The following is a 23,008-nucleotide window of genomic DNA, read 5'->3' as shown; positions in this document are numbered from 1 at the left end:
CCATCTTCTGGTACATTCTACAGAATGTGTCAACCTCAAGAAAACTGTTGCTATTAGGCTTTTTCATTTGTAAAAACAGAGGTTACACAAATACTGCTCTGAAATGGTAAGGAAGTAATTTACACTCTTGCTTAGCTTAGTTAATGCATGTGTGCCTGTATCCCAGGTGTGTGTCTGGCTCTCTGATCCCAGGACATATGAGGAGCCATGCTTCTGAAGCACTGAAGCTGCAACTTGAAGCAGACTGGGCTTTGAACAAGAAATTCTGTTACATAGCCACAACTGGAAGAAGTGCATCTCACCTCACCTCTTCACTGGGCACTAGTAGATTTTTTTAACAATTCTGAGCTGCACTGGTCCATAAACTGGGACAACTCTGCCACTTGTAAGAAGTCTGAGTTCAGTGTCAGTATCCCTCAAACAGGAGAGTCGTGTTGTCATGCCAACCATTGGATAAACATGAGCAGCAGTTTCGCCTTTTGGCACTTTACAGCATGCAATAAGTACTGAAAGCCACAAGCCCCATAAGAAGAACTGAGAGAAACAGCTGAAATATATCTGACTGATATAAAGAAGTTGGTAAAAAATTATTATATGGTGTTCTAATAGGACTTTTGCACAGTATCTGAGCACAAGCAGACTGACCTGTCTTTGCACAAGCCATTTTACCCAAGTATCACCCAGTCTTTGCTGTTGGGATTTGCAATATTAAAATCCTAGATCACTTTTGAGAATGTAATTTGCTCACTCTGTACTTCAGTGCTTTAAAATCTAGCACAATGAACTATAATAACTTTCACACAGCCCTGAAGACCTGTATTAGTCAGAGGCTGGACAATTGAGCTATTGGCAAAACTAGAGCAGTGTGTCCTGCATCTCCTTCTTGCTTTCCTCCCTTTGTCCATCAGACAGCAGTAATATATGAACACAGGACTCCTGGGTCCAGTCCCAGACCAGAAGCACTAGGCTTTCACCTTATGGGCCTCCACTTTCTCTTCTAGCCCATTTCTTACCCTGACTAGTCCTACTGCTAAGCTCTCCACAGAAAAAACCTTTGTTAGGTCTACCTTAGTTCAGGTTCTTCATTGCTGGTATTACTGCGCCATCATTCTTGTTTTTGATAAATGAAAAAATTAGGCAAAGCATAATAAATTAATTAGAAAGTATAAGTGCCATCAAAAGCTCCAAAATCAACTTTCATTCTGTATCCATTTTGCTGAGATAGGCATTTATTCTCTCTCCAGGGCAATCTCATTGGAGAATAGAGCGTGGCTGCCATGAAGCACAGATGCAATTCCACGTCCTCCTGAGTGACATCTACTGCCTGCTGCAGAAAGTGATTGCAAGGATTCACATCCATGGCAATAAATCCGACAGTCCTACTGTAACCCAACTAATAGGAAAGTATGGTGCCAGAATTTCAATCCAGAATGTCCTAAACCCCTAATATATGTTCTTTTCTACTGATGGAGGCCAATACAACATGGATATGACAATAATTTTACTGGTTCTAAGAGGAAATTCAGTGGCACTTTTAATGAGCAGATGGGGGGGGAAATACCACATTCTTAAGTGTTTCAGAAAGTCCCTTGATGCTGCTCTCTGCAATGATCCAAGAGTGCTTCACAGGCTCAAATAAAAAAAACACCTTGAGGTCAGTCCTGCTGAAGCTGGTGCCACTGCCTGAGGTCCTGCAGTTTTGCTAATAGCAGAAGAGAGAGAGAGTAATGCAGGACTCTGGGAAAGAAGCAGTATCTGAAAGCAGTTGAGGGCATCTCTTTATTTCTACTCTTCAGGGACAAATCTCTGAAGAAAATCAGATTTACCCTTTAAATCAGAAGAATTAAATAATTTGATTTTGAGATAGCCAAACTGCATTTTCACTCTTACCTGGCCTCTTCGAGTCTCACAGTTGTGAAGATAACTCAAGTGATAAATTTTCAAGTTCAAGGATGCAAAATTCAGATACTTCAGAAAAAGCTGAAAAGGCAAATTGTGAGATTGAATTCAATGCAGTAGCAACTTCATGTGTACTGTATTTCATAGCACTGCTTTACAAGCATCAGGGTAATTTCCCAGGATAAATGCTTTGCTTTGCGCTGCCATGACATGAGACTTATCCCACTGTACCTTCCCTGAACGATCTGAGATAAACATTCTCAATATAAGCCTCTTCTATGAGTGTGTGAGTGCCCATAAGGGAAACTCACACCAGTGGAGCTTCACTAAAGCAGGCATCACTAGGGTAAAAGGATTTCTATCACACGACAAAAGTAAAGCTTTTTGATAGGAATTCAGCTACTGACCACTTACTGTTTCATCAGAGCTGGTGAAGTGTGGGCCATTCAGCTTATTTATAGCCACAATGACAGCAACCAAGTCTTTGCCATTCAAGATGGGTGTTGCAAGGATGTTTTTTGTGGTGTAGTCGGTGAGCTCATCAACAAATGGGCTGAACTGGGCACACTGTTTAATAGAGAATTTACAAATAAGCATTTTTCACAATGCGTCTTGAAACCAAGTCCAAGCGCAGCCCCTTAAAGTAAGCTGCCTAAAGAAAGTTTTGCTTAAAAATTACTGAGGAAAAGAAATGAGTTAGCAGAAAACCACATACAGATCATAAAGCTAATATCAAGAGCAGAGGATGTGGCTTTTAACTGCAACACATGCACTTTTAACTTTCTGCGAAGATCTTGCCAATCATAAGCTTTAACATGTAAAACTCTCTCAGAACAAGGGGGCTCTCCACTGGTTATTCTCAGATCAATGGCATTCTTCATGGTGCCTCCTCCATCCTTTCCTCTGGCTTCTTGCTGGCACTGCGGAGTGGGTAGGGCCAGGTAGCACTGCATAGCAACAGGGTATAAACCAGTGCACTCAATGGCAAGTTCACACACTCTCATTTTTCTTCTACTTTTACCATGAAGCTTGTTGTCAGCCTGCAGCATCTACCCCTAGTTTCTCTTAAAAAGTGGAGAAAGAGTAGTCCAGGGCAAGCAGATGTCCAATCACTTTGCCTACACAGGGCCTCATTGGTACCATCATCACCTGCCATGGGGTAGCGCAGGGATGGCCTTGCTACCAAAGATATTCTCCCAGCTCAGGTGAATAAATTGTCATCTATAAGTCATTCTGTTTGGGTTAGAAAAAGACACACTCTGATCATATTCAGAAGGTTGCACCAGAAAAAATTATCACTCCCTAATGAATCTTCTCCCCATACATTCCCCATTGTTAGCCTTTTCTGCCAAATGGGCTAGACCAAGCATTTAGTGTCTGGATCTTCTTCCAAGGAATTGTATTATGACAGTGTCTAAAAGCACCAGAATTGGAGCACAGCATTTGGCTCACAGATCTGAAATCCTCCCCTGTATTTGGAGAAATGCCAGAAATTAAAAAACTTTAAGATTTAAGTCACATTCTGATGCTTCCCCCAACATCAACAGTATGCCCAGCAAAAAGGAACCCAGGCTGCAGAACGAAAACAGTGTCTCAGTGTGTTCTGTGGAAGACAAGGAAAGATTTGCTGAAGGGCTGAGATATGCCTGCACTGAGCAACATGTGAATGAATAAACAGATGGTCTCTTTGTAACTAGCAAACAATAGATGGAGTAATCCCAAATGCCATATTTGGGTCACATGGATTTTAGTTTTATACCTATGATTAGAGCAAGCAGATTGTTATTCCTGCCATCCAGGTTTACATGATTGAACCAGAAGTATGGGGAATATATACTGTCATGAAAGCATAAACACAAAATCCCTCAGGTCCTTCTTGATATTGCAGACTGCAATTTTTGCTGGAAGAGTTTTTTTAGTCTAAGATTGTCTCTTGCTGCTTCTGATGAAATCACCCGTACACAGCTTGCAGTTAACTGCTCTGGGGTCCACTCCCTCTGTTTGATAGTGATGCCTCTAAATGCCCTCAGCTGAACCTTCATCACAGCAAATATCTTCCAAGTTCTTTTGTCGTGGAAAACCCTCTTTGGATTCACTGTAAAGAATTTCTGTCTCTGCCACTTACTCATAGAATATAAAATTGCATGGAAAATTCTGTGTGCATTCATTTCAGATCTGACAACTTCACTCTCCTACTCTCCTCTGCTGGACTAGATGTGATTTTTTTTTTTTTTTTTTTTTAGTTAGGCAAGGTTCAGCAGTGCACTGTTTGCAAGCATTAAGACCTAGTGTAATCAATGTTCTTAGTTTCACCTCACCCCATAAATGAAATTGGAAGGAACTTTCAGACTTGTTGCTCGTTTCCAGTTGCACCACTAGGGCTTTCACCAAGCACCGTGGTGTGCTGCTGCCTCTTGCCCTGTGAGCCTCTCTTCTCCCCAGATAACAAATAAATCAAACATACCTCACGGACATCCTTGATGTTCATGGTTTTCTTGGTCTGAGCAACATGGCCCACAATGCCTATGTCCAGTGGATAGACAATCTCGCAGTCTGGGGCCACCAGGCATTCCTCCAGAGTACTTCCCTCCTGGATGTTGAAAAGCCTTGTTGCCAGTTCAGGAGTGCCATTTCTCTGCCTGTACATGAAGAGACTACAGCGGTCAGCGTGAATAAGGGACCTGATTCTTCTCAGGGTCTTGAAAACCACTTTCTCCATGTTGATGCTTTCTTGCATGTCTTGGATCAACTCAAAAAGTATTTCACTCTCATTGTTATCCCAGGACTCCGTTTTTAGTTTCTTCTCAAAATACTGCTTGGCAAAAGCAGGGTTGCCATCAAGAAATTTCTCCACGTCGTCTTCACTAATGCTCATTGTGAATGCCCGAGACCTTGTGGGTAGGTGGAAGTCAAAAGATGTGCAAGCAGCACTCTAATTTCTCATGTGTCTCTTAAAATTTTGTAACTGAAGATGCTGCTTCTGGATTAACCAAGTTTGAGGTATCCCTGCAAAGAGAGCTTGTCATCAGGAAGATGTATTCCTTTATAATGCTGAAGGTGAGTCTGTGGGAGGACAGATCTTCTCAACCAAAGAGATTAGATGAGCTCTTCAAGAGCTTTGGGTCAACTTTCCGCTTCTTAATCTAACTGCAAACAAAAAGTGAGTGCTCACAATGTCTGAAAACACTCTCCTGTCTCTTGATAAACAGAAGACTTACTGAAACAATTCCGTTGAGGCAGCAGCAACAGGGAAGGAGTGCATCTCCTAACATTGAAATAAGCTCTTTAAAGTCTAATTAAATATATACTGCTTGGGCCTAATCCTTGGCTAACAAGGTGACCATCTTATTATTTCTGCTCTCCCAGCTCCCAGCAATAGTAGGAAGTGCATTCTTCACAAAAGTCAGTGGCCAAAATAAAAATAGTAAATTAACACTGCTTTTTTAGTTAGACTCTCTCTACTATTGCCTAGCTCTATAGCAGCTCCTGTAAGGTTGTTCTGTAAGGGAAGCACCAATCCTGAATGCTTTAGTCCAGCGTTTGTACTGAACTGGCAAGGTCTATGGTCTTTGCTTCTTGCTAGTGAGAGCCACGACAGGGAACATGCATGGCATCCATGTGGGAAGGAACCTGGAGGGCTTCTGTTTGGGGTTGCTGAATTGAAGCACTCTGAGGAAATGTGGGCAGCCATGCAGACAAAATGAAAACCAAACACCAAACAAAACCTAAGCAATCTGGGAAGGTAGAAAATTTTCCCTCATTACTATCTGTGGAGAAAGGGGGAGAATTATGATTGTGAGGAGAAGGAGTTGTTTCACATCAATGAAGCCACAACACTGCAAACAGCAGGTTTGGGTCAGTGTGATGCTGGGAATTTAGAAGAATTCAACAATACACAGGAGGTTTCATTACTGGAGAACAGGGGTGAATCCCATCTACTACATTGCTGGAAAATATGCAACCCTCACCTGCTCAAGGAGTGAGGGTCTTAGGGCTCAGGCTGCCTGTGTCTGTGAATGTTGTCGCTTCTCCCAGGAGTGGCCCAATCCAGCCTGGGGGAAGGTGGCTTGTTGTGGTAATTCTCAGCCAGGATATTAGAACAGAATTCTTGCTCAAGAGGGCTCGGAGGAGGTGATGTGGCCACACTGCCTTCCCCAGCAATGTTCCAGCAGAGGAACAAGGGCCTGCTCAGGCCTGGCATGGTGGGGCCTGGTCCAGGCCTCCAGCATGGGGGGCATGGAGCCTTTCTGGGACAGGCAGCACTGTCCCAAGCACAGGGCTTGGTGGCAACGGGGAATTTCAGCAGGGACGGCAGCACTTCAGGTTGCAGGTAGCTCAGTAAGGTTTCACATGTGGCAGCAGTTTTCTGTGTACTAAGAGTGGCAGAAAGAGCAAGAGGCAATTTTCTTTGATTTTGACTGGAGACAACAGCAAGAACTAGCAGAGAAATGAAGGTGGAAGACAGCTCAGGTGAATGAGACCATGAAATGAAAGTTTAAAACTGGAAAAAACAGGCCATTTAAATTATGTCTTCCTGTTAATCTTAAACAAGAGAAAAACAGGCAGAAAATGTGTAAGTGTGGTGAAATTATTGAAGATGTGTACAAAAATACCATGAACAAGTAAAAATAAAAAGTCAGAAAACTCAAGATCAGACACGAGGTTAAATTTAGAAACACAAAAAGCAATGGATATTTTCTGTTTTATCATATAAGGAAGAGCAAGACTATCAAAAAAAGTACTGAAGAAATGGAGTTTTTAGAGGATTGTGTTAAGTAACCTCTAAACTCTTGATGACTTTTTCTGACAACTAATGGAGGATCTTCTGAGGTTTTGGAAGTCTGGGGAAAAGTAGATGCAATGATGCTTTCAGCAAAATAGGAAAAAATAAAGAACTGGAGAATTCTACAATAGATAATTTTGAAAGTTTGGTTTCTAAGAAAATACAAAAGCAAACCTGTTTATCTACATAACTAGAGGAGACAAATAACAGCCGATGTGACTTTGTCAAGAGCAAACTGTGTCATACAGCATAGTTTCTTCTGTGGCAGAGTCAGGAGTGTCTGGACAGAAGGAAAGTAATGGCTGTCACAACTCTTGACTGATGTGGAAATAACATAATAGATATTTTGTGTCTTACAGTGAGGGCTTAGACAAGACAGTGAGAAAGGGGTGGCAAATGAATCTGAAAGACAAATAGTTTGTTTTAGAAGCTCACTAATGAAATGTATAATTTCTTGGGGAGGATTCTCTGTGGAGGCTTTAACAGATGTAGAACACATGAGTATTTCCATTGATAGGTGTAAAAATATTAAGCCAGTGAGTAAGCCATGGTCAGGTGTCTGTAAATGTGTTCGAGCGCCATCTCAAAACTAAAGACATTTGTATTCAGGATGAGAGGACTAGAATTCAGCAAGGAGGCATGGAAAGTCCTGCTTACATGGAGAGCAGACATCTGGTGAATTCCTGGGGATGAGCCACTACCTCAGCTTAACAAAGGCTGCACAATGTGTCGAGACTTCCATGCAGAAGGAGGTGTACATCCATTAGGATGAGCCCTCTCTTGCATAACAGATTATGCCATGGTGTTCTAACAGAGGTCTCACCTGAAATACACTGGGAAAATGTGATCTTTGAGGAAAGACAGGTTTCTCATGTCTATTTTTGAGTAATCTCGTTTCTAACAAAACAGTCCCCAGCTATATAAAAGGCTACGGCTAAGAAAAAAGGAGCAGTCTGTTCTCCACAATCTTACAGGACAGTAGGTTTTAGACCTGCAGAGAACAGCCTTCCAAAACAGTTGGAAGAGATTGTTCTCACCTTGTGCAAGATACCCTTAGAAATAGGAGTATCATCCCTTTTCTCAGGAAGCATTTCTAGTCAGAAGAGGTGCAGGCCAGCCAGCTGGAACTGATGTAGACAAACAACTTCTTAGAGCTGGAGGGAAACATATTTTTCTGTGGGTCCAGCCTTCCTGCCCATGGCCTGTCAGGCCAGTTATATGTAAGGAAACCATTGCTTGTACAACAGCAAAAACTCATTTGCAGTGGTGCAAACCTCCCATTTGGGAGCAATTTTATTTATGACTAACAAAGGAAAGCTGGAGGCTGCCTTCTGCCTTTCAATGTCTCTCCTCCAGTAGCAATCTGGGCCCTTCCAATACTTGGTAAAATACAAGACTTGTTTCATCCCACGGTGTCAGGGAGGAAAAAGGTTGAAGTAAAACCAATTTAATATCTTTCAAGGGGACTAACATATTTTGGATCCCAAAGAAATGAAGTTTCCTCTCACCAGGTCTTTGACGGAAGTCTGGAGTGAAGTTTAGCTCTTCTTAAAGTCCAGCATACTGTTGCCTGACAGTTTTTATGATCTGTTGGATCCTCCTTGTGCCAGGTCAAATTTGTCAAAGGAGAGAAAGTCTCCTGGGAGCTCATAGTCTCCTTTCTCAGAAATTATTAGAAGTCCAGGAACCATAGGAATGATCAAATGTCCAAGGATGATATGAAGTGGATATCACAAGACAGAGCTATGCAGTAAGAGGATGTACTCAGGATGCCCTGTGTCTGAACAGAAGGTCCTTTGTGCTTGGTAATATGTGATGCTTTCCTGACAAAAAAAAAAATGGCTTTTGTGGATGCACTAAGGGTTATGAAAATTGTTGTATGTGCTTTTTGGCTGTGATTTGGGAGCTGAAAAATTGCAAAAGCATGAACTATTTATATTGAATCAAAATTGGCGCTCTTTTGGATCCAAACCTTCCACATATTCATACTTCATTTGGTATGAAAGTTTATGTTCAGTTCAAGATAAGTGCTTTTTTTTCAAAACATTCATAAGAAAAACAGTGTCCAACAGTGATACTCTGGGCTCCAAATATGAAAGATCCAAGATCATTTCCTGCTTCTGCACCCAGGGTTTGAAATTTAGCAAGAAAATTCTTCTTAACAAGGAGGAAGAATGAAGATCCTAACATACTGATATTCATAGCTGCAGAGTTGGAGAAACTGAGGCAGGACTTCTTGAGGCAAGCCAGGGCCATGTAATTGCTGTGCAATTGAAACCATGGAGGAATGGCAGGTGGAAATCTAAATGAACTTTGCAAATAGAGCCAGCAGGGCCAGGACAACCCTGTGGTGGGCTCATGTACTCAGAATTAAAAGCATGACTCAAACAGGTATAAGTGTTCCCTAGGCTTTTAGGGATATTCAAGGAACACCATGACAGCCATTGCTGGCACAACAATGATAACTGAAGTAGATACAGTCTAAGCTTGCAATAGGATAATGTTCTTTGAATAGCCTTAGGCAGACAATGGAGGATTTTGGAGGAGGATGAGGCTGCTATTTTAGGAAACCTGCACTAGACTGTCACACAGCATAACAACATCTGAACACGTGTGGTTGCACAGAGTTTTTTCCAATAGCTTTAAACACAAATTGCAAAATTGGCATAAAACCCCTGCTATGTCACATGTTGGTAGATGTCATTGAAACAGTGTTCCAATTAGAAATATCAAGTGTTTAAGCTGTCCCAAAGGCTTGCCTGATAGCTCAGAAAACAAGGTGGAGTTTCTGGGACTAAAATTCCTCCCCTCCCAACAACTCATATGACAGTCTCTCCCTAGCATGAAAACTACTTAAAATTCGTGGAGTAAAATCATCTGGCTGATGTGCTGCAAAACATACTGCCCAGGAAAAGCAGCAAGGTTAGGGCCATTTATGGGACTGTGTCCAAAGCAGTGGGGGCAAACACTGCCTAGAAAGCAAAAAGAGGCATGGGACATTCTGAGGGTGCTCAGGCTGCTGAGATGCTTTGTGTTGCTTCTACGTGGGAACAGTGTTTTTCCCCCTAAACAAAGAGCTGTGGGGATGGGAGCCGCAACTGTCTAATCTAATTTGATTAAACATTATCCTTACAGGATGCTCTATTGACAGCTATACTCAAACCTTCCTGACTCACTCATCTGTTGGCATAACGAGATTGCAGCTTATCTGATTTACCACATAATATTCTCAAGCCACCTGTTTCTGTACAGGAATAAGCTTTCCTGCCTGCAGCCATGGGAGCCCAGTGAGGATCAGAGCCATTTCCCTTGCCCCTCCTGGGCCAGGGTCTTCTTCTGTCCCGCAGAGTCTGACCCCTTCCTTCAGCTGCACATGGATTGTCACCTGTAACATGGAAGACTGGCATGCAAAACCTTATGGCTCTTGCTCATCATGCTCCCCCTGTCCTTCTCCCCTGTGGCTCTCCAGGCACCTTTAGATGCCACAACAGCCCAACCTTGCCATCTGGGATCTTACCCTGGACTCTGCTGGGCCCCACTCCTGGTCTGTGGCCCCAGCAGTGCCGCCATCAGTGGGTGGGTTACTGCCTCAGCTTCCCTGCCCACACACATGGCCAAGCTGGCTGGGGCCAGACCGGGACAGAGTGCACCTGGGCCTTGGGGGTGGCACCAGGCTGGGCACGGCACCAGGCTGCGGGTGCAGAGACTGGGGCCACTGTTCATCACAGGAACCTCCTCCAGCCTGGGCAGGCACCAAGTGCTGCCCCCGGAGCCGCTTGGAGCCCGCCAGAGGTGCAGGTTGGCAGCCATGGGAACAAGTGTCAGCTGGGGCACATGCATGAGCTCAGCTTGAGGTGTACTTCTTGTAGTGCAATCTGGCTATCACACAGAAACACAGCAACCTGACTCACACACAGGAGCACAGCAGCAGACCCTAGCTCTGCAGAAAATGCAGTTCAGCAGTAGCTGGTTTTGCTAGAGCTGTATTTCCTTGCTTGCAGGACAGTGGACAGTTGAGTTGTAGCCAGAGCATGAAATATTCGCAATAATATTGACTCCACCTTGTCATGACAAAAGAATATCAGCCCTCAATTTATTAATTCCTTTGGAGAATTCTCTTAAAAGTGGCATACAACTTTTTGTATTACATTGGTGGATTGCAGGAATTAGGGATTTCAATCTGGAGGTTCTTGTAGAAGGGACGGGAGAGCACACAGGTCAGTTTGGTGTTTGTCAAGTCTGATTGTTACTATTGTGAGAGATATTTATGAGGAAATGTATCTCTGCCAGAAGACTGGAAATGTTACTGAGCCTGTAAGTCACCACAGCCTGCATGTCCCTTCATGCCTTCCTCCTCCTTCTACATGCTGTAAATATGCACAGATTATCTTATTCTTAATTTGATGGAGAGGTGGCTCTGTTAAAAAATATAACAATACCGTAGCAGTGGCAATTTCTGCCCTAAGTGTACATGAGTTTATTGTGTTTCTATTGACAGATTGTATCCAAAGCTCTTAGCACAAATCGCTGGACCTTGAATAAGAGGATTACTTCATTCATCAAATGTACTATGAAGATGAAGGACTAAAATCATCTTTAAACCCTTGTCAAACTAAGCCATGTGTACAAAATACTTCCTTCTTAAGTTTCTTCCCCAAATGATCTGGGCATCGAATTAAGGAAAGCACAGTGGTGTAGGACATATGAAAACTCTTATGAGGAACACAAATGACACAAAATATGTGCTCAGATGTACCCAGAAGTAAGTTTGCTTATGCAGTCTCATGAGGAAGCAATGAAAAAAGGAGAAGACACTTTAAGGAAAGATTTGCAGAAGTTTGCAGAAGAAGAAGACAGCATGACAGATGAGAGAAATTATTTGTGGGAAACAAGGCCACAATTGGGGGGAAAAGACAGACAGCAGGATGGTCAGGAGAAAAGGAAGGAAGCGCAGAAAATTACTCTAACTTCAAGAGTAATGGAAGAGCAAGTAATGAGGAATTAAAAAAGGCTACTGAGTCTATAAAAAGCTGTGAAACCAGAAGGGTGGGAACAAGCATAGCCACCATGGGTAAGAAGAATTGAAACCAAAAAATCACAAGAAGAAGCTGGAAGAGTCTGTGTAATATCCGTGCACCTGTCAGAACAGTATAAAGAGGTTTTCAGCACTGGCAGACTCAAGGCTGCAGCAGAGAGGAAGCAAGTGCTCACATTCCAGTGACCAGCAGCAGGAATGGTCCTACAGGAGCTTCGCTGGCCCTCACAGGAGCAGCCATGGCTCCCCATGCTAAGCTGCCAGGCACAGGATTGCAGGGAGTCCTGCAGAGATTTTGGTGATGTTGGGCCACACTGTGGCCTGCCCCCTCTTCCTTCTCTTCTTGTGGGCAGAGGGATGCTTAGTGTCCAGTCACTATGGCAGAAGCGGCTGCTGTGGTGGTATTTTTAATGGGCCTCTCTCTTTGAGGCAGCCCTGAAATTTTCAGTGTTTCCAGTTTGTTGCTCTGTCTTGTCACAGACATGCTTTATGAAAAATCCTTTCCTTAGGATTTTTTCTCCTGAGAAGCTGAGAGGCCTCAGAAGCAAAATGTAAACAACGATTATCTGCTGCTGTGGAATGCAACAGGTGCATCTGTGATTGGTCTCATGTGGTTGTTTCTAATTAATGGCCAATTGCAGTCCAGCTGTCCAGACTGTCTCAGTCATTCACAAGCCTTTGTTATCATTCCTTTTCTATTCTTAGCTAGCCTTCTGATGAAATCCTTCTTTCTATTCTTTTAGTATAGTTTTAATATAAAATATATCATAAAATAATAAATCAAGACTTCTGAAATAACTAAGTCAACATTCTCATCTCTTCCCTCTTCCTGGGAGCCCTGTGAACACCACCATCCTGTCTAAAGCAGATGTAAGCTTGGTCTTCAGGCTGAGTACTCCAGTTGTAAATTTACAGAGGTGGTAACACCGTGGGACTCTGAGATTTGACTGGAACTTCTGGGCTTGTCTGTAAAGTAAATATTTTTTGTGTGTAAGTGATGAGAAGTGTGCCATGGTCCATGGAAGGCTTAGGCTCTCTGAGGTCTTTCAGCTTTAAAGATCAGCTGCTGAAAACATAAAGCAAACAAATCCTCCATGAAAAAAGTCATTCTATCATTTTTGACAGGAGTTTATAGAACTCCTCTCTTTCCCCTTGCTCCATATTTCCATCCATTTCTCCTACAGAAGAAGCAGATGTAGAAATCTGAAGTGCAGCTGTATGTGAAAGCCTTTGCTTATTCTCTTTGCTCTGTCCCTCACTAATCAGCCTTGTGTTCACAGCTGCCCTCCCTTTGGAGTGCAGAAAGATGCTCTGACCTAAACCTTCCCTCCTTGCACCTTCTGTGGCACAAGGAAACTGTGTCCTCTAACACCCACTAAGGCCAGGTGCCCGGCCAATGGCTTTTGACTGCGTGCCCATACAGATTTCCTTGGCTTTTGTAATTTGTGCTTCTGGTTTTAGCTTTTAAATCCATCATCAGGGCTGGCATGGACATCCTGGCTTACCCATAACTACTCAAGCTCTGTGCCAGGAGTATCACTTTTGTAACGCACCTTGAGATGCGTGCTACGAAAGAGCTGTGTATATCCCATCGGAATAATCTGATGCAATAATCTGAAGGCAGAATTTACCGTCTGAAACATGTGGACATGTGGTCTCTTGTTACATCATGCTTTGCAACCAGTTAGAGCCTACAGATTTATTCCTCCATTTTTTGTGTTAAACTGTTTCTGTTGCAGGAACAGAAAAGGAAAGAAAATACTACACACATGGTTTATACCTTCAGGGATATTCACATGACCTCTGTTCCTCCTTCTTTTTGGAAGGCATCCTGGGAATAACACCAGGAATTAAATTAACTCAGGTCTGTTAGCTCATTTTGAAATGTGGGAGAGGCTAGTCCTGTCTGAAGGAAACAATCTCCTTCCTCTCGCCTTCCCCTTGCCTTCCCCCAAGAGAAGAATAGGATCAGGCCATAGAGGTATATCAGAGATCTTTTCAAGTGTAAAGACCTTATCTCCAGAGAACTGAGCTCCTTTCCTCTTTGCAGATGCCTCCCTGTGATGACCACACCTGCCTCCTTGTCCACGATGAAATGGCAATCTCTCCAGTCCTCTTGGGCTGAAAAAGCTGGTCTTTGCCCTCCAGGCCCTGGCAGCCGCGCATGAAAAAGGCAAACATTGTATCTTTAAACAAATGCTGCAATTAAAGAGAAGAAACCTGCCAATGTCTGGAAATTGATCAGTTCAGCAGTAGTAAGTATTAGATAGGTATAGAGATATGTCAACAGTATGCCTCATAGTAAGTACTAGAAAATTACAAAAAGAAAGTTCCTATTTTTATCTGAGGGCCCCAAATAGACTCTTTTTCATGAGGTTGCCTTAGGCCTGAGCTGTCTTTTGGTAGAGATTAGCAGCAGGCCATTTGGGGAACTGCCACGGCTTGGGAGGAAATCCAGCAGCTCACTGATCAAACTGCAACCACCATCTGCACAGTTGTGCAGAAACCAGCAGATGGCACAAAACCTTAAATTGCTTCTTTGGCCAGCAGATCACTACGTGGTGAAATCCCACTGAAGGAGAGATTTTAGCCAGCTCTGCATTCACCCTGTTCTACCAAGGCAGCAAGATATGGAAGGGTTTGGAAGAGAGGCTGGAACTTAATTTTTCTTGCAAGCTCTTGTCAAGGCTCTAAGAAAACCATTCCCTCCGAGCTGACTGCCCATCATGGCAGAGAAGCTGAGGCTTCTTGACTTCTCTTGTTTTGAGCAGCCCCCCTGTTTCACTTAAAAACAGAGTGAAAAAGTATGTGCCTTTTTCTGAGATGTGTTGTGTGCACAGGTGCATGTGAGGCCCTGCTCTGCCAATTGTCAGTCAATACATTCAGCAAGAATTACACTATCATTTTTCAGAAGGGAAACGTGTATCTCAGTTCCTGTCATTTAAAACTGTGAGGTATTTGAATATTGACTTGAAAGTCCTAATGCAGTGATTTATGATGCCTTTTTAACCTAATTATATAACACACCCACAAATCTTGCCCTTGAACCATAGAAGAACAAACTTCAAACAATTTCCTCTTCACCTTTATTGCACCACTCACTTCCTTGGAAAAGGTCCACATTTCTGAGCAGAAGTCACAGAAACAGAAAACCTCTGTGTCCGCAGCCTTGACATGGTGTCCCACTGCGGGGAAGCCTTATTTCTCCTGTGTCCTGCCCCAGCGAAGGAGTGGAGCAGACTACCACTGCCCTCCCAGCCCCTGGCAAACCTGGGACTGGGATGTGCGTTCTCAGCAATGCAGGCACTGCCATGCGACACCCCTGAAAAAAAGCCCGGCATCAGCAGCATGAATTAAATGGAAAATGGGAGGATGAAGTTCCCACAGGTCATGGGGCAATAACCACTGCAGAAGCTGTCAGGGGCAACTCAGAATGCACCTGCTGTTCTCCAGTGCCTTGGCAAACAAACCCACAATTTGATCACCTGCTGGACAGCAGGGAACTTAGCGCCTGATGCAGGAGCGTGTTCAGAGCTCTCATCCTGTGGCATCGGCTGCTGAGCTAGCAGCACAAATTACTAAATCTGAGATTGCAGTGCAATTGCAGCAATTCCCAGAGCAGTTTATCCAATGCTTATTCCAATAATAAGGCAAAAGGAGGATCTGCTAGGTGCAGGAAATCTGAAACTGCTGGTGATGTATTTCACAGGATAGGGAAGAAGATAAGATTAATCATCTCATTTGCATACCTATTTTGCTACATGTCATTAAAACTACCATTAAAAGCTATCCTTATGCTGAGTTCAGTACACTGAACAGTCAGGCCATCTCTTCTACTGAAAACCAGCCAGTTTTGGTGAGCAAGTCTGTAACAGGCTCTTGGGTATCTTCTTTGACAGCCAAACACATCTTTGTTTTATAAAATCTGTTTCATGTTACATCAAATTCAACAAACCCAGGAATATGTTTCAATGCTTTGATTCCTCCATTTTTTTTTCCCTATGCCCAGTACAAATGGCCATAATACTGCAGAAATGAAGGTAAATTTCATTTTGTTTTCTTCTTGCTCTAAACAGCAAGTAATGTAGTGACAGATGTTATGCTCACCAACCAAAATCTTGTGCTGTGATTAGCTATTATTAGCATGTGTCTAATCCCCAGGGGATTAAGTGGTTCATCTAAGCATGGCTTCAAGTGTCACCTATGTCTCACATGGACATAAACTAATCTCTTTTGTTGGAAACAGATGAACTGATAAGTGTTTGAAAGCCTCCTAATTTACAGAAAACACTGCAGTTTGTTCTCTGTCAAATCCCCGTGTCAGGGTAAAAGAGTGTATTTTATATTCAGTGTCAGTCCCTTTAAAACCGACCGGGCATCTAGCCCTGAGGTGCAGTTTAAGAAGTTACTTTTTATGTGACTCTTTAGGTGGCCAAGCAGCCCCAGTCACCATGAGCTCATTCCTGTGTGGGCTTTCCCAGGCTGCCTCTGAGGACAGTGAACAGGATAGGTTCAGTCACTGCTCTACATGCAAAGTACCACTGCCTCCCTCTGAAGTGTAAATGGAAGATGCACAGAGGCCAAATCAAAGTTGCCCCTGGCAGCAAGCAAGGACAGCTTTTTCCAGGCAAGGGGCAGCCCTAGACAAGCTGCCTGGAAAGCAACAGAGTTCACATAAGCTACAGGGCAAAGTTGTGCACTTCTGACACAAGAAGTCCTGGGCAAGAGGCAGTAAGTGGTCACTGGAGCAAGCCCAAAACATCCAGCAGGCTTTGGTCTCACTCTAGAAGTCCAGGCTGTTGGATCAGAATCAAAAGCTTCAGGACTTCCTGGGCTGACTCCATAGGAATTATAGGGTTGTCCCTAGTGGTTATGCCCAAGGCTCCCCAGCACTTAGCACCCAGTGTGAGGAATAGCTGCTAGTACCATCAACTCCTACTTGAATGTCTGAAGTCTTAGACGTCCCAGGTGAGCCTGGGAGAAAGAGTTCAGGAGCAACCTTTGCAGTTAAAGAAGTTATGTGGGCACTTGAGAATGGTAGGCATGGTTTGCTGCCAAAAGTACTCTTCTAGTGATCTCTGCCTTCTTGTCTTTTTCTGATGTATCGTATTCCCATGAGAGGCTACTAGAAGGAACATTTTGGGAAGGAGAGAGCTGTAGTATTTCTGTAACTGGAAATGCTGACAAAATTAGCTAGGAAGAATTCACAAAAAAATGTTTCACTGCACAGGAGAACTGAGGAGTCTCAAGATTCTGATAAGAACATGAAGGCTAAACTGTATTTTTGCACTTTTTTGTCCCCTTCCCCATGTAGGTAATGCATAATGTCTTCCTACTCTTGAAAGGATCACCAATTTGATGATGCAGGTATGAGAAAAGCTAATTATGTACCTGCTCCATGCAAATTGTTAAAACACGTGCCTATGCAGATACATGTGTGTAGGCCAAGTGTTTCTCTAATTAATGCTCTGTTCTTATTCTCCTCACATGTGTTAGAGGCAGAAAGACTTCAATGAGACAAAGCAGTGGCACAATCAAATCATCAGATTTATTAGCTTTCTGGGCAGCTTTTCCCATTATGTAAAAGCTGTGTTTGTATTAGTATAGCAGTCAGACCCACCAGTGTGAGGATTACAGTTGGTTTTTACATAATGGATTATCCAAGATTAAGTGTTTTATTCAGGCACACGAGCAAAAATAACCAATTAGTGACTTTGTAGATTCCTTATTTAAAGGGAGCTGGAGGGCAATTGACACAAAACCCTCCTGCTACCTGCAGTCCAAAGACTGAAGCAGAGTAGTCTCAAGGATCTCCAACATCTCCACTCAGCAGGTAGGTCTCTCTTCAGCAGAGGTGGATGAGACTGGCATATCTTGCAGCAGAGAAATGCAGCTTGCATGGCAGCAGCTAGGAACAGCCTAGTGTTGCTGCATGGGTGTTTGGGCTCTGGGTTGGGAGCTCAGCTTGAATGGTGCTGACAAGTGTTAGATAACTGTTTTATCTTGGCATTAGGACAGGTATTCAGTGTCAAATACTCTGCAAGAATGTGTAATGAAGGTTCTCTCTTCCTGAAGTCTGAGAAACAAATATGCTGGCATATGGATGAGGTGGGATACCCCAGGAGAAAAACAGCCATGATCACCTAGTGGTTGTGGTGCAATGACAGATTAAGCCTCTAGAAAATTAATATTATTTGTCATGTTTGTTGAAGGAATGGTCAGAGGGCAGCCAATACCAAGGTGTGTTATGCCATTAGAGTAGGCACCCAGAAGAGGCCTGTTTTGGTGAGCAGAACTGGAGATAAAGAACATGGCTTTGCTGGCTTGAAAGCAAAGTGGACACTCACTGTGAAATAATTAGAAACAACATCTTTACAATGTACAGTGCTTTACCAGAGCTCATCAGAACATTTTTCTTGCTGCAAAAACAAAATTCAAAACATTTCAATTTTTTACCAAATCTTACTGACCTTATCCATAGTCTGGCTTGATTTATAATGCAAAAATACAATGAATTGCATTACTACTTCTGGCAAGCAAAATACTTCTCCAAAGTAATTGCCATCGATGTTCGGTTTTGGCTGAATTTAGGCACCACAATTACTTGGTATCAATGGAAGAGCTGGTTGTCACTATCAATGGATAGTAGTATGGGAAAAAACTAGTCTTAAATGGTGGAAATGCATCTGTAGCACTATCTACCTCCATCTACTGCATGAAATAAACCCCCATGTTTGCTTTTGTCTTGCAGAATGAAATACGCACAGTATGTTTTCCTGGCCTCGGTCTTCTACACTGTTGAATATAGCCTAGCTCAGACCTGTGCAGTGGATTCTTTCTCTGTGAAAGACAATTTTGATCCAAAAAGGGTAATTATGGTTACTTCATAGTACATGTGAAGAAGCTTTACATATACACTGCTTTTCCAGATTATGAGCTTTGTTCATCTAAAGGGGTTCTTAACCAAAAAGCTAACTTCTTTCATATTCCGTGTTGCTGATGCTGTTCCTGTAGTTATCTCAGTACTGTTTAACTTTCTGAACACTACAGTAAAACTGGCCTTGAAAGCCAGGGATGTTACTAGAGCTTATATTCTGTTAGCTTGGCACAATTTTGAGCTTCAGGCAGTTCCATGAAAGGAACAATTTAGATCTACATCGAGAGGAAGCTCAAGCACAAGCCCTAGGGTACTTGCACCCATCACTAGTCATTCTTGGGAGTCACAGCAAATGGAAATCTTACCTAGTCTGCTATGCTGAGCACCGACTCCTGTTTAAACACATCATTTGTGCTTCTGAGGAGAAAATGAGGGCTAATCTGTTGTTGGAAAAGTCCAGACGTGTCAGTACCTATGTTAACTAATGGTCAGCAAACACCACAGCTGTAGGGGCATCTGGGATGTGGCAAGCCCTTTGTCTGTACAAGATTGGCTTTGCTTTGGTAACAAATCATGTCCAGGGAGAGCTTTGGGAATATCCCAGTTTAAAAAGTCAAAGTTTTTGCTCGGGCTCCTGTATTGGGAATCATGGCCTTTCTGGCTTAAGCCCATAACTTGCCTAACAGATGTCATTAGCTTCACTGCAGAATCAATTTTAACACCTAGCCAGCTCCTGCTCTTCTCAGGATTTCTACTGATAATGTTAACTTTTAAGGGTCTCCCTCTCTGTCAGTCACCTGTTAAGATCTTCTTTTCTTTTAACTAGATACTTCTTATACATTTTCAGGACCCATTTTTTGCATGAACATATTCTTTCTCTTAATCTCAATCCATTTGTCTCTGCCATTACTCTCCCCAAAACACCCTCTCCATGTTCTGAGCATATAGTCATCATTTTCTGCTTTGCTGGGTAGGCCCTTTTCCCCATCAGAGATTGACTGTGGCCCGTGGCAGCCACAAAGACTGTCTCTTGCCAGCTTGCTACAGTCCTTGTACCTGCAATTTGATATTGTTGAACTTGGTATGGTATTCCATGGAAGAGAAGGGGCTTGAACAGGGAAGAACCAGTCTGACTCTCAGAAGATGTGTTCGGATGAGAGATGCTTTTGGTGTGGGGTCAGTGTGACAGGAATGTCTCACTTCACAAGGACTACACACACAGAGCAGTGCAGAGCTGCCAGACCCACTTCTTCTGGCACAGAGGCAAGGGTTCATCAGACAGCACAGCAGCATCTGTGTGCTACATTCCCTCCCGACTCAGACTGGCTTTTATCATGCAGTGGGGAGTTAGAAAGGCACTTTGATTCACAAAATTGTTTTTGTGCTAATCTTGCCATGGTGGCTATTGCAGATATTAATGCACTTTCATGACAGTATGCAGGGAAATGGTATGCCCTGGCCAAGAAGGATCCAGAAGGCCTTTTCCTTCAGGACAACATCTCTGCTGAATACACTGTGGAGGAAGACGGCACAATGACAGCATCCTCCAAAGGCCGAGTGAAGCTTTTTGGGTGAGCTCTCTTGACTTTCAACTCTAGCTGCTGACATGAGGCACTGGATGAGGGGGACATGGATGATGATCAACCCTGAGCACACAACATGGCTGAGTTTTCATCATCAAAAAGGGAAATTTAGCCAAAGTATCAGATTAGAAGCTAGAGGTTAGACACTTTTGAGATTGTTCACAGCCTGGCTCAGGTTTGGGTCTGTCACAAAACTACTGCATAAAGTTAATTATTAAGTCAAATCTTGATTGATGGAATGGTTAGATAAATTAATTGCAATCAAGTAAAGGAGCTAATGAAGGCTGTCAAGATGCAAGATTTCTGAGAAAAACTCTTAGATGTAATTGCAATGCCTGAATGGACAGATGGCAGGAAGCTTAGAGTTTTGCCTGTTGGTCATGATTACTACAAGGAATTACGGCATGTAAAGAGATTAAATAGCTTTCTGAGTGCAAAAGAGAAAATCTGTGGCTTCCAATACGCTAGCACTAGCAGGTGGCTATGAACCTTGTACATCTTAACAGTGCAGCGCTCCAAGATATTTTGGGAATGGGCAAATGAGGTTTTGCAGGCATGCCATACTGTGCAAGGGAGAAGATGCATGAAAGGACTCTTGAAAAAACAAATGGGGTCTCAAGGCTCCTGCAAATTTTATTTCTGTAAAGGTAGGATAAGGGGAAGCCCAGCCTGAGCAAGGAAGGGAATGAAGACTCTTCCACTGTTTCACTAATCCAGGTAAGGCTTGACAAAGAGTGTTGAAATGCGGATGGCATTCAAAGCAAAGAGATACCAAACAGAGAAGGGCATTGTAACAATGGACACCCACAGGGTTCTCAAAGGCTCTGTGACAGCTTTTCACCAGCTTGGCACAGGAGCTGTAACTATTACTGTGCTTGTAACAGACATTCCTGTGCCCACACTGCCAGGAAGGGATAGACAGGGGAGAGCCAAGTCCCTGCCTCTTCCTGGGGCACATCTACTGAGCCCAAAAGATTCCAAATGCAGGTGAGCTCACCCTGCAGACTGCTAGCAGGAAGCCAAGAAACAACGTTCATTATTGTGCTTGGTGTCTGTCTGCTTGTACAGAAATGGGTGGCAAAAATCTTACTGAACTGAAGGAGAGTACTGCCCCAGCCACAGCATAGCCTTACAGCAGCTGGGGACCAGAGGGCAGCAGCAATCACTGGCTGTGCTTGATGTGTGTTTGGGGGGTGTCACAGATTTGCATCACTTAATGACAATAATTAGTGACTTTGCATTTAGAAAGGCCATGCCCCATGCCTGAGGGACTTGTACCCAAGCCCTGAGAGGACACCCTTTTGAAGTTCTCATGCTGCCAGGTTTTACCTTGAATGTTATGGATCTCGTTGCAGTTTCTGGGTGATCTGTGCTGACATGGCTGCTCAGTACACGGTACCTGACCCAACCACTCCAGCAAAAATGTATATGACCTACCAGGGACTGGCCAGCTACCTCTCCAGCGGTGGTGAGTTAAATTCTCCAGCCCCCTGACACTTTTCAATTGCTGAGGATTTTGTCAATTACAACTGTCCAGATGTGCATTTCCACATATAAGCAGGAAAAACAGTTCAGCTGGGATTGCTCCAAGCTCCCCTGAAACATCCTTTCAGGGAGAGCATGCTTTATCCAAGTTGTGCATTTTATCTCCACAGAATGGGCAGCATCCAGAGGCTCCCCACACATCCTTCTCATACACTATATATGTTAACAAGGAGGCTTACAGGCTTTGGGCCACACAAAATGGGTTCTGTACAGCCAATTGTGGTGTTCAACCTAGGGAAGCCATTCTTCCTGGGGCCCACTGTGGGCATTATGGAAGTGCTGAGGTCAGTTGCCCCTGTATTCCCCATAGCTAAACATAGGAAACACGTAGACCCACAGCTGCACCCCAGCAACAGGACTCATTTCAGAGAGACACAGCTGGACTCAAAGAAATGGAGCTGTTAACTCAAGTGTACCTTTAGAAACTGCTCATGCTGAACCTTACGTGCCCTTCAAAGCCCATCCTTCATGCCCAAGCCTCCCACAGCTGCAGTTCCTCAGCTGTGGAAGTTGGGGAGGACTTCTAAGGTATAAGAAAGAAGTACATTCCCTTAGTACTGGCAGATAAGCCACACCAAAAAGAACTAAGTAGAGAAAGGCTAGGAAACAGGAGGAATGTTTTACTGAGGTCTCCTGTATAGGAAATGTATGTCCTTCCTTCCACCATGCTTGATCAAGCAACATAAAGAGGTATTTTTTCATTGAAAACCTAGAAAATCCTAGTCCTGCTAATACCTCTAACCTAAGAAACAAAAGGTGAAAATGCACCGAGCATCGTGGGGAAAATCACGGTCTCAAGATACCCTGTGCTTGTCCGAGTTCTTTCCCTCATGGTGTGGAGATAAGCTGGATGTGTGATGTGATTATAGATCCTTTGGAAAGCAATCCCTAACACGAGTTTGCCACCTCACTGCTGAAGGATCCACCTCTGCTCTGTTGTGCCCACTGTGACAAAGCTGTGTGTTGTTGTTTCAGGGGACAACTACTGGGTGATTGACACTGACTATGATAACTATGCCATCACCTATGCCTGCCGCAGCCTGAAGGAGGACGGCTCCTGTGATGATGGCTACTCCCTGATCTTCTCGCGCAACCCCCGTGGCCTCCCCCCAGCCATCCAGCGCATTGTGCGCCAAAAGCAGGAGGAAATCTGCATGTCTGGCCAGTTCCAACCTGTGCTCCAGTCAGGTACTTCAGCCTAATTAGCAAACTCACTGAGTTGCACAGTAGGTGATTGCATTTGCTGTTAATGTGACAGAACTACAGCAAAACACAGCTGTTCTTTT

At 43.6% G+C, this 23,008-nt stretch overlaps 2 protein-coding genes across 2 annotated transcripts in view; one reads left to right on the top strand and one right to left on the bottom strand.

Moving 5' to 3' along the window:
- The window catches only part of PDE6B (phosphodiesterase 6B), a 36,903-nt gene extending 18,453 nt beyond the window's left edge, over positions 1-18,450 (bottom strand). The window contains exons 1-3 of the mRNA XM_005486263.3: positions 4,364-18,450; positions 2,314-2,466; positions 1,891-1,980 (exon numbers count right to left, since the gene is read on the bottom strand). Coding sequence (XP_005486320.1) covers positions 1,891-1,980; positions 2,314-2,466; positions 4,364-4,774 — 654 coding nt within the window. The 5' untranslated portion in view covers positions 4,775-18,450. The remainder of the gene's footprint in view (positions 1-1,890; positions 1,981-2,313; positions 2,467-4,363) is intronic.
- LOC102062652 (purpurin) lies at positions 18,439-22,972 on the top strand. The gene is made up of 4 exons (XM_014266470.3): positions 18,439-18,586; positions 20,029-20,165; positions 21,533-21,645; positions 22,698-22,972. Exons 1-4 carry the CDS (start codon positions 18,470-18,472, stop codon positions 22,922-22,924), a joined length of 594 nt encoding a protein of 197 aa, XP_014121945.1. The 5' UTR covers positions 18,439-18,469; the 3' UTR covers positions 22,925-22,972.
- Positions 22,973-23,008: the final 36 nt, after the last annotated feature.

This window comes from Zonotrichia albicollis, chromosome Z (genome assembly GCF_047830755.1).
Source record: "Zonotrichia albicollis isolate bZonAlb1 chromosome Z, bZonAlb1.hap1, whole genome shotgun sequence".
NCBI classification, from domain to species: Eukaryota; Metazoa; Chordata; class Aves; order Passeriformes; family Passerellidae; genus Zonotrichia; species Zonotrichia albicollis.
The sequence above is the reverse complement of the archived record's forward strand: the minus strand, read 5'-3'. Positions and strand labels throughout refer to the sequence as shown.